We start from the raw sequence: 14995 nt of genomic DNA on the forward strand, positions 1-14995 counted from the left end.
ATTAAATAGTAAATAAAAGCACCATGATAAGTCGAGAAAGGGAGAGAATACAGAAGAAAGGAAAAAAAGAAAAACCCAAAACTTTATGTTGGCACATTTAAAGGTACCTTTTTCCTGTTTTGAAAAGGGAGGCCACATTTCCATTTTGCACTGAGCCCCACATATTATGTAACAAGTCCTAGAACAAGCTGAGAGCCCTTGAAAACTTCCCTTACAGGTTACACAGGAAATTTCAGTTACAGCTATTCTGTTTTTATCTCCACTAACTTAATCCTTTAAAATAGCTGAAGCAAATATGGCAAATAGTATGATTTGGTATGACTGTGGGTGGGTACATGAATGTTCATTGCATTATTCTCTAGGCTTGTCTCTATGCTTGAAATATTTCATCAAAAAAGTCTCATTTGAGTAAAATGATGTAAAAAGCAAGAAGAAGAAATAAGTATGAAAATAAGTAGGCCTAGAGAGTTTTAGAGTGGAGGCAACAAGAGCACTTCGGAGAATACACTCTGTGCTCGTGACCAATTATCTTACCATGGTGACCTTATCAGCATGATACTCCAGAGTCAATTTCAGCATGGATGCTGCCTCAGACGCAGTTTTATGATTAGTTTTTGAGAGTTTCATCAGAAGATTCCAAACAAAGTCAGTCAGCAACGATGGGATTAAGCTTTGTCCTACATGCTGAAAACAAAAAGGAGAGCTGTGACCTCAGTCCTCACCTACAGCAGCATGAAAGAAAGACAGCTAAACTCAGGCGTCTGAAGTTGAGGGCTATGCAGTCCTGCATTATGGCTTTCATGGGCTCTAGGAACCTCAGTCTTTATGAGTCCTCTCTTCCATAAAAGTACATTAAAAGTTATATTTTACAACTACATCGATATTAAGGAAAATTTGCCTTTGAATTGACTCTGACTCATGGCAACCCTGTGTGTATCAGAGTAGAACTGTGCTCCATAGGGTTTTCAGCAGCCAATTTTTCAGAAGTAGGTCACCAGATGCTTCTTCTGACATCTTCTGGGTGGACTCTAACTGCCAACATTTTGGTTAGCAGCCAAGTGTGTTAATCATTTGCACCATCGAGGGACTACACTTTGGTATGAAGATCACTGTGATCTAACCTGAATTATATTTTTTCTTCTAATTTAAAAGCATTTAAAATATTCTCGTGGGTCCCTACAAGTTTTGTGGATTCTAAACACTGTTCCTTCTTTGTCTCCTGGATAAGTTAGCTCTAGGGACACAGACAGACCCATGTCCTTTGAAAAAGGGAAGAGAATATATAGAGCTATAGAGCTTTACAGTTCTCCCTGAAGGTTGGGTCAGTGTGAAAGCTATTTACATGGTACTGCAATGTATCACAAGCTTTTTGTTTATTTAATAGGTCTTTTAAAGAAAATCTAAATCACAATATTATTATGATATTCGCTGAGTAAATTATAATAAAAAAAATAGTATTGAAAAACCTGTTAACTGATGACTCAATTTTTCTAAATAATCAGAAAATCCTCATCAAAAAGTAGCATAGAAATTAGGAAATATCTACCTCATTTACATTTTATAAGGATTAAATAAATAATATAAATTGCTGTATTTGGGAATAATAAGCATAATTCTTATTAAGAGAGATAAAAATCAAGAAGCCAAATGCTTTATGTATCATTTACCCTTTGTCTCTCTGGACTTAAAAAAAAAAAAGAAGAAACATATGTAATAAAAAATAAACTTTTTTGTAATAAAGTGGAGCCAAACTTTGGCTCCACAGAGTCAAAATTCAACCTTGAGTGTGTTACACCTGATTTTAGAGACTAGCTAAAGAATAGATTTGATGCGCTGAACACTAAAAACTGAAGGCCAGACCAGTTGTGTAATGACATCAAGGACATCATACATGAATAAAGTAAGAGGTCATTAAAAAGACAGGAAAGAAAGAAAAAACAAAAATGGATGTCAGAAGAGAGCCTGAACATTGCTCTTGAATGTAAAGTAGCTAAAGCAAATGGAAGAAATGATGAAGTACAAGAGCTGAAGAGAAGATTTCAAAGGGTGGCTCAAGAAGACAAAGTATTATAATGACATATGCAAAGACATGGAGTTAGAAAACCAAAAGGGGATAACACACTCGGCATTTCTTAAGATGAAAGAACTGAAGAAAAAATTCAAGCCTTGAGTTACAATATTGAAGGATTCTATGGGCAAAATATTGAACAACCCAGGAAGCATCAAAAGAATATGGAAGGAATACACAGAGTCACTGTACTAAAAAGAATCAGTTGAAGTGAAACCATTTCAGGAGGTAACATATGACCAAGAACCGATAGTATTGAAGGAAGAGGTCAAAGTTGTACTGAAGGGAATGGCAAAAAAAAAAAAAAAAGGCTTCAGGAATTGACAAATACTAGTTGAGCTGTTTCAACAAAAGGATATGGCACTTGAGGTGCTCACTCATCTATGCCAAGAAATTTGGGAGACAGCTTCTTGGCCAACTGACTAGAAGAGATCCATGTTTGTGCCCATTCCAGAGAAAAGTGATCCAACAGAATGCAGAGACTATCAATTTCACACATGAGTAGACTTTTGCTGAAGATCATGCAAAAGTGGTTGCAGCAGTACATCAACAGAGAGCTGCCAGAATTTCAAGCCAGATTCAGAAGAGGACGTGGAACAGGGGATATCATTGCTGATGTCACATGGATCCTGGCTGAAAGCAGAGAATACAAGAAAGGTGTTTACCTGTGTTTCATTGACTATGCAAAGGCATTCAGCTGTGTGGTTCATAACAAATCATGGATAACATTGCGAAGAATGGGAAATCCAGAACACTTCATTGTGCTCATGAGGAACTTGTACATAGATCAAGAGGCAGTCATTTGAATAGAACAAGTGGATGCTGGCTGGTTTAAAGTCAGGAAAGGTGTGTGTCAGATTTGTATCCTTTCATCATGCTTATTCAATCTGTATGCTAAGCAAATAATCTGAGAAGCTGAGCTATATGAAGAAGAACAGGGCATCAGAATTGGAGGAAGACTCACTAATAACCTGCAATATGCAGAAGACATAACTTTGCCCTCTGAAAGGGAAGAAGATTTGAAGCACTTACTGATGAAGATCAAAGATTACAAACTTCAGTGTGGATTGAACCTCAACATAAACAAAAATCCTCACAACTGGACCAATAACTGGCATCATGATAAAGGGAGAAAAGATTGAAGTTGTCAAGGATTTCATTTTACTTGGATCCACAATCAACCAACACCCATGGAAGTGGCAGGCAAGAAATCAGATGTTGTATTTTGTTGGGCAACTCTGCTACAAAAGACCTTTTTAAAGTGTTGAAAACCAAGGATGTCACTTTGAGGACTAAGGTGTGCCTGAATCAAGCGGTGGTATTTTCAATCACTTCATATGCATGGACAGTGAATAAGGAAGACCGAAGAAGAATTGGAAACCCTGGTAGTGTAGTGGTTAAGTACTATGGCTGCTAACCAAAAGGTTGGCAGTTTGAGCCCACCAGGCGCTCCTTGGAAACTCTACGGGGCAGTTTTACTCTGTTCTATAGGGTCGCTATGAGTCAGAATCGACTCGATGGCACTGGGTTTTTTCTGGGTGAAGAAGAATTGATGCCTTTGAATTACGGTGTTGGTGATGAATATTGAGAATACCATGAACTGCCAGAAAAACGAACAAATCTGTCTTGGAAGAAGTACAGCCAGAATACTCCTTAGAAGCAAGGATGTCAAGACTTTATCTCACATACTTTGGTCGTGTTATCAGTAAGGACCAGTCCCTGGAGAAGAACATCATGGTTGGTAAAATAGAAGGTCAGTGAAAAAGTGAAAGACCCTCAACGAGATGGATTGACACAGTGGCTATAACAATGGGCTCAACCATTGCAAAGATTGTGAGGATGGCGCGGGACTGGGCAGCGTTTTGTTCTGTTTTACATAAGGTTGCTATGAGTCTGAACTGACTTGATGGCATCTAACAGCAACAACAAGAACTTAACACATTAAACAACGGTCATAGAAAAAGCGGGGCTACGTTACCTGAGCAATTTTAGTTTTATCTCGTTGCAAGACCTTGGGAAGGAAATCCAACTCAGAGGGAGAAGGCATGATGCTACTACTTCTAGGCTTCTTATCCTCTTTATCTTTTTTGAAAATATCCGCTGTATTAAGGAAAACAATTTAAGGTTTTTATTTCATTGCCAATTTCTTCTATGGCGTTTCTATTTCCAAATTCCTCTACTTGCCCAGTTCTAGAGATCTGTAGTTTTCTGAATATTCAATACTCTATTGATAGTTTCCCCATTGCCATCAATTCTGACTCATAGTGACCCTATAGGATAGAGTAGAACTGTCCCATGGGGTTTCCAAGGAGCACCTGGTGGATTTGAACTGCTGACCTTTCGGTTAGCAGCCATAGCTCTTAACCACTATGCCACCAGGGTTTCCAACTGATAGTTTAGGCACATGAATATTAGGCCTGTACAGATATATATATATATTTTTTACAGATATAGAATTAAAAAGTGATTAAGAGGCTTATGAAGAACACAATTTTAATAGGTTGGCCAGGCATCAAATACATTTAGGCCATCAACTGTATTGTTTAGCTCCCTGGAAAACCTATTGTTAAGTTGGAGAGTTTACTAATGGGAGAGCAGACTTGGAGGAATTTTGAAAATAGTTGGGGGAGTGGTTTACCATGGAAGCTAGTAGCTCTCAACAAAAGCTCCAGGTCAGATGTCTGCCATTCTAGAGGAGATGTGAGTTTGTGATTTTGTTTATTTTTTTTTGTTTTTATTAACAGCTATACAGAGATATAATAGACGTATGTTGTTGTTGTTATTAGGTGCCATCGAGTCGGTTCCAACTCATAGCGAACCTACTACAACAGGAGGAAACACTTCTGGGTCCTGCGCCATCCTCACAATTGTTATTATGCTTGAGTCCATTGTTGTAGCCACTGCGTCAATCCATCTCATTGAGCATCTGCATCTTTCTTGTTGACCCTCTACCAAGCATGATATCCTTCTCCAGGGACTGATCCCTTCTGATTACATGTACAAAGTATGTGAGACAATGTCACTTCTAAGGAGCATTCTGTTTGTACTTCTTCCAAGGCACATTTGTTTGTTTTTCTGGCAGTTCATGGTATATTCAATATTCTTCACCAACACCACAATTCAAAGGTGTCATTTCTTCTTTGGTCTTCCTTATTTGTTGTTCAGGTTTCACATGCATATGAGGCGATTGAAAACACCATGGCTTAGGTCAGTTATACTTAGTCTTCAAGGTGACATTTTTGCTTTTTACTTTAAAGAGGTCTTGTGCAGCATATTTGTCCAATGCAATGTGTCCTTTGATTTCTTGACTGCCTCTTCCATGGGTGTTGATTGTGGACCAAGTAAAATGAAATCCTTGACAACTTCAATCTTTTCTCCGTTTATCATGACGTTGCTTATTGGTCCAGTTGTGAGTATTTTTGTCTTGTTTATGTTGAGATGTAATCCATAATGAAGGCTGTGGTCTTTGATCTTCATCAGTAAGTGCTTCAAGTCCTCTTTACTTTCAGCAAGCAATGTTGTGTCATCAGCATAATGCAGGTTGTTAATGAGTCTTCCTCCTATTCTGATGCCCTGTTCTTCTTCATACAGTCTAGCTTCTCAGATATTTGCTCAGCATGCAGATTGAATAAGTATGGTGAAAGGATACAACCATGATGCACACCTTTCCTGACTTTAAACCATGTATTATCCCCTTGTTCTGTACAAGTGACCGCTTATTGATTTATGTATAGGTTCCTCATGTGCACAATTAAGTGTTCTGGAATTTTCATTCTTTGCAATGTTGTCCATAATTTGTTATGATCCACACAGTTGAATGCCTTTGCACAGTCAATAAAACACAGAAAAACATCTTTCTGGTATTCTCTGCTTTCAGCCAGGATCCATGTGACGTCAGCAATGACTTCCCTTGTTCCACCTTCTCTTCTGAATCTGGCTTGAACTTTTAGCAGTTCTCTGTTGATCTACAGCAAAATTTTACTCATGAGTGGTAGTAATGATATTGTTCAATAAGGTCTGCATTCTGTTGGATCATCTTTCTCTGGAATGGGCACAAATATGAATCTCTTCTAGTTGGTTGGCCAAGAAGCTGTCTTCCAAATTTCTTGGCATAGATGAGTGAACATCTCCAGTGCCACATCTTTTTATTGAAACATGTTTATTGAAACATGTCCATTCCTGGAGTCTTGATTTTTTGCCATTCCCCTCAGTGCAACTTGACCTCTTCTTACAGTACCATAGGCCCCTGATCATATGCTACCCTCTGAAATTGTTGAACATTGAACAATTCTTTTTGGTATAGTGACACTGTGTATTCCTTTCATCTTCTTTTGATGCTTCTAGAGTTGTTCAATATTTACCCATAGAATCCTTCAATACTGCAACTCAAGACGTGAATTTTTTTCTTCAGTTCTTTCGTCTTGAGAAATGTCAAGTGTATTCCTTCCCTTTTGGTTTTCTAACTCCCGATCTTTGCACATGTCATTTTAATACTTTACTTTTTCTTCTCGTGGCATTCTTTGAAATCTGTTCAGCAATTTTGCTTTATCATTTCTTCCATTTGCTTTCACTACTCTATGTTCAAGAGCAAGTTTCAGAGTCCCTTTTGACATCCATTTTGGTCTTTTCTCTCTCCTGTCTTTTTAATGACTTTTTGCTTTCTTCATGTGTGATGTCTATGATGTCATCCCACAATTTGTCTGGTCTTTTATCATTACTGTTCAGTGCATCAAATATTTTCTTGAGATGGCCTCTAAATTCAGGTGAAATATACTCAAGATTGTACTTTGGCTCCAGTGGAATTATTCTAATTTTCTTCAGCTTTGACTTGAACTTGCATATGAGCAATTGATGGCCTGTTCTGCATTCAGCCCCTGACCTTGTTCTGACTGATGATATTGAGCTCTTCTTTCATCTTTTTCCACAGATGTAGTCGATTTGATTCCTGTGTATTCCATCTGGTGAAGTCCAAGTGTGTCATGGATTGAATTGTGTCCCCCCAAAAATATGTGTATCAATTTGGCTAGGCCGTGATTCCCAGTATTGTGTGATTGTCCACCATTTTGTCATCTGATCTGATTTTCCTATGTGTTGTAAATCCCATGACTATGATGTTAATGAGGTGTATTAGCAGCAGTTAGGTTGATGAGATCTACAAGATTAGATTGTGTCTTAAGCCAATCTTTTTTGAGATATAAAAGAGAGAAGGGAGCAGACAAACAGCGGGGACCTCATACCACCAAGAAAACAGTGCTGGGGGTAGAGTGCGTCCTTTGGCCCAGAGGTTCCTGTGCTGAGAAGCTCCCATGCCAAGGGAAGATTGATGACAAGGACCTTCCTTCAGAGCCAACAGAGAGAGAAAGACTTCCCATAGAGCTGACACCCTGAATTTGGATCAAGCTTACCAGACTGTGAGAGAATAAATTTCTCTTTTTAAAACCATCCACTTGTGATATATCTGTTATAGCAGCACCAGATTACTGAGACAACGTATATAGTCAGCTTTTATGTTGTTGAAAAATGGTATTTGCCATGAAGAAGTTGTTGGTGTTGCAAAATTCTATTATGCAATCTCCAGCATAGTTTCTATCACCAAGGCTGTATTTCCCAACTACCAATCCTTCTTCTTTGTTTCCAATTTTCACATTCCAGCCACCAGTAATTATCAATGCGTTCTGATCACATGTTTGATCAATTTCAGACTGCAGAAGTTGGTAAAAATCTTCAATTTCATCATCTTTGACCTTAGTGGTTGGTGCATAAATTTGAATAATAGTCATATTAACTGGTCTTCATTGTAGGCATATGGATATTATCCTATCACTGACAGTGTTGTACTTCAGAACAGCTCTTGAAATGTTCCTTTTGATGATGAATGCAAGGTCATTCCTCTTCAAATTGTCATTCCCAACATAGTAGACCATTGTTGTTGTTGTTAGGTGCCATGGAGTCGGTTCCGACTCATAGCGACCCTATGCACAACAGAACGAAACACTGCTTGGTCCTGTGCCATCCTTACAATCATTTTGCTTTAGCTCATTGTTAGAGTTACTGTGTCAATCCACCTTGTTGAGGGTCTTCCTCTTTTCCAGTGACCCTGTACTCTGCAAAGCATGATGTCCTTCTTCAGGGACTGATCCCTCCTGACAACATGTCCAAAGTATGCAAGACGCAGTCTCACTATCCTTGCCTCTAAGAAGCATTCTGGCCATACTTCTTCCAAAACAGATTTGTTTGTTCTTTTGGCAGTCCATGGTATATTCAATATTCTTCGCCAACACCACAATTCAAAGGCGTCAACTCTCCTTCGGTCTTCCTTACTCATTGTCCAGCTTTCACACGCATATGATGTGATTGAAAATACCATGGCTTGGGTCAGGTGCACCTTAGTCTTCAGGGTGATATCTTGCTCTTCAACACTTTGAAGAGGTCCTTTGCAGCCGATTTGCCCAGTGCAACGTGTCTTTTGATTTCTTTAATGCTGCTTCCATGGCTGTTGATCGTGGATCCAAGTAAAATGAAATCCTTGACAACTTCAATCTTTTCTCAGTTTATCATGATGTTGCTCATTGGTCCAGTTGTGAGGACTTTTGTTTTCTTAATATTGAGGTACAATCCATATTGAAGGCTGCGGTCTTTGATCTTCATTAGTAAGTGCTTCAAGTCCTCTTCACTTTCAGCAAGCAAGGTGGTGTCATTTGCATAACGCAGGTTGTTCATGAGTCTTCCTCCAATCCTGATGCCCCGCTTCTCGGATTATTTGCTCAGCATACAGATTAGATAGGTATGGTGAAAGAATACAACCCTGACACACACGTTTCCTGACTTTAAACCAATCAGTATCTCCTTGTTCTCTCTGAACAACTGCCTCTTGGTCTATGTAAAGGTTCCTCATGAGCACAATTAAGTGTTCTGGAATTCCCATTCTTCTCAATGTTATCCATAATTTGTTATGATCCACACAGTTGAATGCCTTCGTATAGTCAAAAAAAAAAAAAAAAAACACAGGTAAACATCCTTCCGGTATTCTCTGCTTTCAGCCAGATCCATCTGACATCAGCAATGATATCCCTGGTTCCACGTCCTCTTCTGAAACCAGCCTGAATTTCTGGCAGTTCTCTGTCATTGTACTGCTGCAGCCGTTTTTGAATGATCTTCAGCAAAATTTTGCTTGAGTGTGATATTAATGAGATTGTTTGGTAATTTCCACATTCGGTTGGATCATTTTTCTTGGGAATAGGCATAAATATGGATCTCTTCCAGTCAGTTGGCCAGGAATTTGTCTTCCATATTTCTTGGCATAGATGAGTGAGAACCTCCGGCACTGCATCTGTTTATTGAAACATCTCAATTGATATTCCATCAATTCCTGGAGCCTTGTTTTTCGCCAATGCCTTCAGAGCAGCTTGGATTTCTCCCTTCAGTACCATCAGTTCCTGATCATATGCTACTTCTTGAAATGGTTGAACATGGACTAATTCTTTTTGGTGTAATGACTCTGTGTATTCCTTCCATCTTCTTTTGATGCTTCCTGCGTTGTTTAATATTTTCCCCATGGAAGCCTTCACTATTGCAACTCAAGGCTTGAATTTTTTCTTCAGTTCTTTCAGCTTGAGAAGTGCCAAGCGTGTTCTTCCCTTTTCGTTTTCCATCTCCAGCTCTTTGCACATGTCATTATAATCCCTATTGCAGCATGTATCAACTCTTCATTTCTCCTACTGGTGGGACAGTATTCCATCATATGTATGTACCTCATTTTGTTTATCCATTCTTTTGGTGATGAGTATTTAGGTTGTTTATATCTTTTGGCTATTGTGAATAGAGTTGCAATGAACATTGGTGTACAAGTCTCTGTTTGAATCTCTGCTTTCAAGCCTTTTGATTATATACCTAGGAATGGAATTGTTGGGTCATCTGGTAGTTTTATTTTTAGTTTTTTGGAACCACCATACTGTTTTCCACAGTGGCTCTACCATTTTTCATTCCCATCAGCAATGGATAAGTGTTCCAATTTCCCCCCATCCCCACCAACATTTGTTGTTTTCTATTTTAGTCATCCTAAGTAAGTGGGAGTGACATATTATCTTACTGTGGTTTTTATTTGCATCTTTCTGGTGGCTAATGATGTTGATTATCATTTCATGTGCTTGGTGGCCATTTGAATGTCCTCTTTTGTGAATATTTATTCAAGTTTTTGCCCATTTGATGATTAGATTATTTGCCTTTTTGTTGTTGTCAATGTTTTATATATATTTTGCTTATTAGAGTCTCATCAGATATATTCTCCCAGTGTTTGTGCTTTTGTTATTAAATTAGATAATCTATTTTTTTTTACTTATTGTTAAAAGCTAGGCCAGACAGCATTGCCTGCACATTTTCTTCTAAGGATTTTATGGTTTTAATTTGCACCTTTAGGTCCTTGATCCACTTAAAATTTGTTTTTGTATATGGTGTGAGGCATGTATCCTGTTTCATTTTTCTGTCTGTGGAGATTCGATTTTCCCAACGCCATTTATTGAAGAGACTCTTCTTTCCCCATCGAACAGACTTAGCACCCTTGTCAAAAATTAGTTGGCCATAGATATGTGGTTTTATTTCTGGGCTCTTAATTCTAGTCCACTGGCCTATGTGTCTATTGCTATACCAGTACCAAGCTATTTTGATTACCACAGCTGTATAGTATGTTTTAAAATCAGGAAATATGAGTCCTTCTACTTTGTTCTTCCCTTTCAACCTTCCTTTATCTATTCAGGGCCTTTTATAATTCCATATAAAATTGAAGATTGGTTTTTCCATTTCTGTAAAGAAGGCTGTTTAATTTTGATCAGGATTGCATTGATTCTATAGATCCCTTTGGGCAGTATTGACATCTTAACAATATTAAGCCTTCCAATACATGAACATGAAATATTTTTCCATTTATTTAAGTCTTTTTTAAATCTCTTTCAGCAGTGTTTTATAATTTTCATTGTATAAGTCCTTCATGTTCCTGGTTAAATTTATTCCTAGGTATTTTATTCTCTTAGATGTATTATAAGTGGAATCGTTTCCCTATTTTCATTTTGTGATTTCTCATTGCTGATGTATAGAACCCTAACTGATTTTTGTTTGTTGACTTTGTACCCGGCAACTTTGCTAAATTCCTCAATTAGCTCAAGAAGTTTTCTTGTGGACTCTTTGGGATTTTCTATATATAGGATCATATCATCTGCAAATAGAGATAATTTTATTTCTTCTTTTCCAATCTGGGTATCTTTTATTTTTTTCTCTTGTCTTATTGTTTTGGCTAGGGTGTCTAATACAATATTGAAAAGAAGTAGTGAGAGTGGGTACCCTTGTCTTGTTCCCAATCTCCATTAAGTACAATGTCAGTTGTTGGCTTTCCATATATGCCCTGAATCTTATTGAGGAATTTCTCTTCTATTCCAATCTTCCTGAGGGTTTTCATCAAGAAAGTGTGTTGTATCTTATCAAATTCTTTTTCTGCCTCCATAGAGAAGATCATGGGGTTCTATTCCTTTGTCTATTGATGTGGTATATTATGTTGATTGCTTTTCTAATGTTGAACCATTCCTGCGTTCCTAGAATAAATCATACTTGGTCACGTATGACTGTTTTAATATGCCTTTGGATTCTGTTTGCTAGTTGTCTTAGGCTGGGTTCTCTAGCGAAGCAAAACCAGAGATGTATGTGTATATATATATATATAGAGAGAGAGAGATTTATATCAAGGAAATGGCTCATGCAGTTGTAGAGGCTGGAACATCCCAAGTCCATTGGTCAGGCTGGAAGCTTCTCCTGACTCATATAGCTGCAAAGGCTGGCAAACCCAAAATACAGACCAAGATCAGCAGGCAAGCTGCTAACTCAACTCCCAAGAACTAGAAGCCAGATGAACAGAAGCCAGCTGCAGGATCCAGAGTGAGCAAAAGCCTGCAAGCCTTGCCAGAAAGTCCACCTGTATTGGATGCAGGCCACATCTCCAAGGAAACTCCCTTTCAACTGATTGGCTACTCACAGCAGATTCCACCTTGGAGGTGATCACATTATATCATATCTTATCATGGAAGTGATTACATCATTATATGACTGCCAAACTACATCATAACTACCAAACCACTGACAATCATGGCCCAGCCAAGTTGTCACACAACCTTAACCGTCACACTAGTATTCCGTTGAGGATTCTTGCATCAATATTCCTAAGAGATATTGGCTTGTAGTTTTCTTTTCTTGTGGTGTCTTTGTCTGGTTTTGGTATCAGAGTTATTGTTTGCTTCATAGAATGAATTAGGGAGTATTCCTTCCTTCCATATTTTTAGAAGAATTTAAACAATATTGGTGTCAATTCTTCTCTAAACGTTTGGTAGAATTTCTCAGTGAAGTCATCTGGTCCAGGACTTTTTTTTGGGGGGGGGTAGTATGGGGGAAGGTTTTTGATAACTGATTCAATCTCTTCACTTGTTATGGGTCTGTTGAGACTTTCTAATTCCTCTTGAGTTAGTTTGGGTAGGTTGTGTACATCTAAGAAATTGTCCATTTCTTCTAGGCTATCCAGTTTGTTGATGTACATTTGTTCATAATATTCTGTCATACTTTATTTCTGTTGGGTCAGTTGTAATGTCCCCTCTTTCATTTCTTATTTTTGTTATTTGCATCTATTCTCTTTTTTTTTTCTTTGTCAGTCTAGCTAAAGATTTGTTAATTTTATTGATCTTTTCGAATAACCAATTTCTGGTTTTATTGATCCTCTGTATTGTTTTTCTGTTTTTGATTTTATCTCTACTTTGATCTTTGTTATTTCCTTTCTTCTGGTAGGTTTAGGCTTAGTTTGTTCTTCTCTTTCTAGTTCCTGGAGTGGTTGAGTTAGGCTGTTGATTTAAGATATTTCTTCTTTTTTTCATGTAGACATTTATTACTGCAAGTTTCACTCTGAGTGCTGCCTTTGCTATATGCCATAAGTTTTGGTATGCTGTGCTTTTATTTTCATATGACTCTAAAAAAATTGTGATTTATCTTTTGATTTCTTCCTTGACTCATTGGCAGTTTAGTAGTATGTTGTTTAATTTCCATATGTTTGTGTATTTTCAAGTTTTTTTCTATTACTGATTTCTAGCTTCACTCCATTGTGTTTAGAGAAAATACTTTGTATGATTTCAATCTTTTTAAATTTATCAAGACTTGCTTTGTGACCTAACATACACAAAGCAAGTTTCTATCCTGGGGAATGATCCATGTACACTGGAATAGAATGTAATTGTGCTGTTGGGTGGAGTGTCTATATATGTCTGTTAAGTTTAGTTGGTTTATGGTGTTATTTAGGTGCTCTGTTTCCTTGCTGATCTTCTTTCTAGATGTTCAGTCAAATTTAAAGTAGGTTTTAAGGGAAGAAGGTATTAACCTTCCTATTTTCCCACAAAAATAATGGGCTAATTTCATGATAATACTAGTCCATGTGGATAATTGGAAAAACTGGGTCATCTTCTAAACAATCAATTATACTAGGCATGACATACCATTACTGGAATTTCTTGACAATTCTGAAAAGATTAAAAAACACATTTCAGAAAGTGAAGTTAATTTATAAATCTACAGACATGGAGCCTTCCTGGGATTTACAAGTAGATTAATTAGTGACAGATTCTTAGTAACCCTTAGAAAAGTGGTGAGCCATTCTTACCATTCTGACATTTTGCAATACAGAGGAGATGGTACATTCCCAAGGATGCTTGTTGTGTGATTGCAAGATCAGAATGAGAACACAAAAGAGACAACTCTGCTGCCAGGTCACCCAAACATGGAGCATCCACACTTGTCTAATGGGGAAACAAAGGAAAAAAAATACATTTGCTATGCATGGCCAACATTAAATGTCTGCATTTGCTCTTCTTATACATCAGAATATGATTAACAGGTGAGTTTCAGAATTCGGACAATCTGTATTCATATCTTCACTCTGTTGCTAAGCCTCAGTTTCCTCATTAGTGAAATGAAGATAACAAATCTTATAACAATATTGTGGGGATTAATGGGGTAAAATTTATAAGATAGTTCCTTGAAAAGAGCTTGGAACTCATAGTGACTCAATTAATATTCATTTCTAGTCTATAAAGCAGACAACAATTTGTAGGTAGCAAATTCCCAAGGTACCAGGGAGGCAGTAGGTGAATGTTCAAAAGGTTGTGTGTTCTCTTCTCCACATATAAAACAGTCAGATGACTCTGTAAGTTCCTGGGAAATGCCCCTTTTCTTCCTAGAATACTCTGGCTCTGCCCAGAGTTATTCATTTTTTTTCATGCTTATATTTATTTCTGATGTCAAAGCTACCACTACAACATTTAAGGTTTTTTTTTTTTTTTTCCTACAACTTCCTGGACACATAGATTGCTCAAATATTTAGATTTTCATCTTGACTGACTTGCTTGGCCAGATTAAATATGAATAAAGAAGGAAGTAGGGATATAAGAGAAGAGAGGAGAGGTGGAAGAGACATTTTGTTTTTATGACAAAATTTTCTCAATTTTTTACCAATTTTTTGGGGGGTATTTTTAAACAAAAAAGGGCTTTGACGATGTAAGTTCAGTGAACTGGTAGCATGGCCTGTAGGGTCTTATTGTTTCTAAGATAAGTAATTATGTCTCTTAGATCAATGCTTTGATGATTGGAGCAAATGGTGGTGGTAAAAGTTAGGGTCCAACTGAAACCTCCAGGGGAATCCCGAAGCCAGTTTCTTTCTGCCTCCTCCATTGTTCCCTCCCCTGCCCTCCGCCCATGATTTTTGACCATTCCATCTCTCTTTCTCTCACACACACAACACACACACACACACACACACACACACACACACACACACTCACTCCGGAAGGAGAACTGTGAAGTGACCTACATCACGGCCAAGGGCATAACTGAATTGGGATTGTGGAATGA

At 37.7% G+C, this 14995-nt stretch overlaps 1 protein-coding gene across 1 annotated transcript in view; it reads right to left on the bottom strand.

Moving 5' to 3' along the window:
- The window catches only part of MROH9 (maestro heat like repeat family member 9), a 107207-nt gene that overhangs the window by 60760 nt on the left and 31452 nt on the right, over positions 1-14995 (bottom strand). The window contains exons 6-9 of the mRNA XM_010595055.3: positions 13749-13884; positions 9904-9917; positions 4047-4136; positions 535-684 (exon numbers count right to left, since the gene is read on the bottom strand). Of these exons, the coding sequence (XP_010593357.2) occupies positions 535-684; positions 4047-4136; positions 9904-9917; positions 13749-13884 (390 nt within the window). The remainder of the gene's footprint in view (positions 1-534; positions 685-4046; positions 4137-9903; positions 9918-13748; positions 13885-14995) is intronic.

The sequence above is a fragment of the Loxodonta africana genome, chromosome 3 (genome assembly GCF_030014295.1).
Source record: "Loxodonta africana isolate mLoxAfr1 chromosome 3, mLoxAfr1.hap2, whole genome shotgun sequence".
NCBI classification, from domain to species: domain Eukaryota; kingdom Metazoa; phylum Chordata; class Mammalia; order Proboscidea; family Elephantidae; genus Loxodonta; species Loxodonta africana.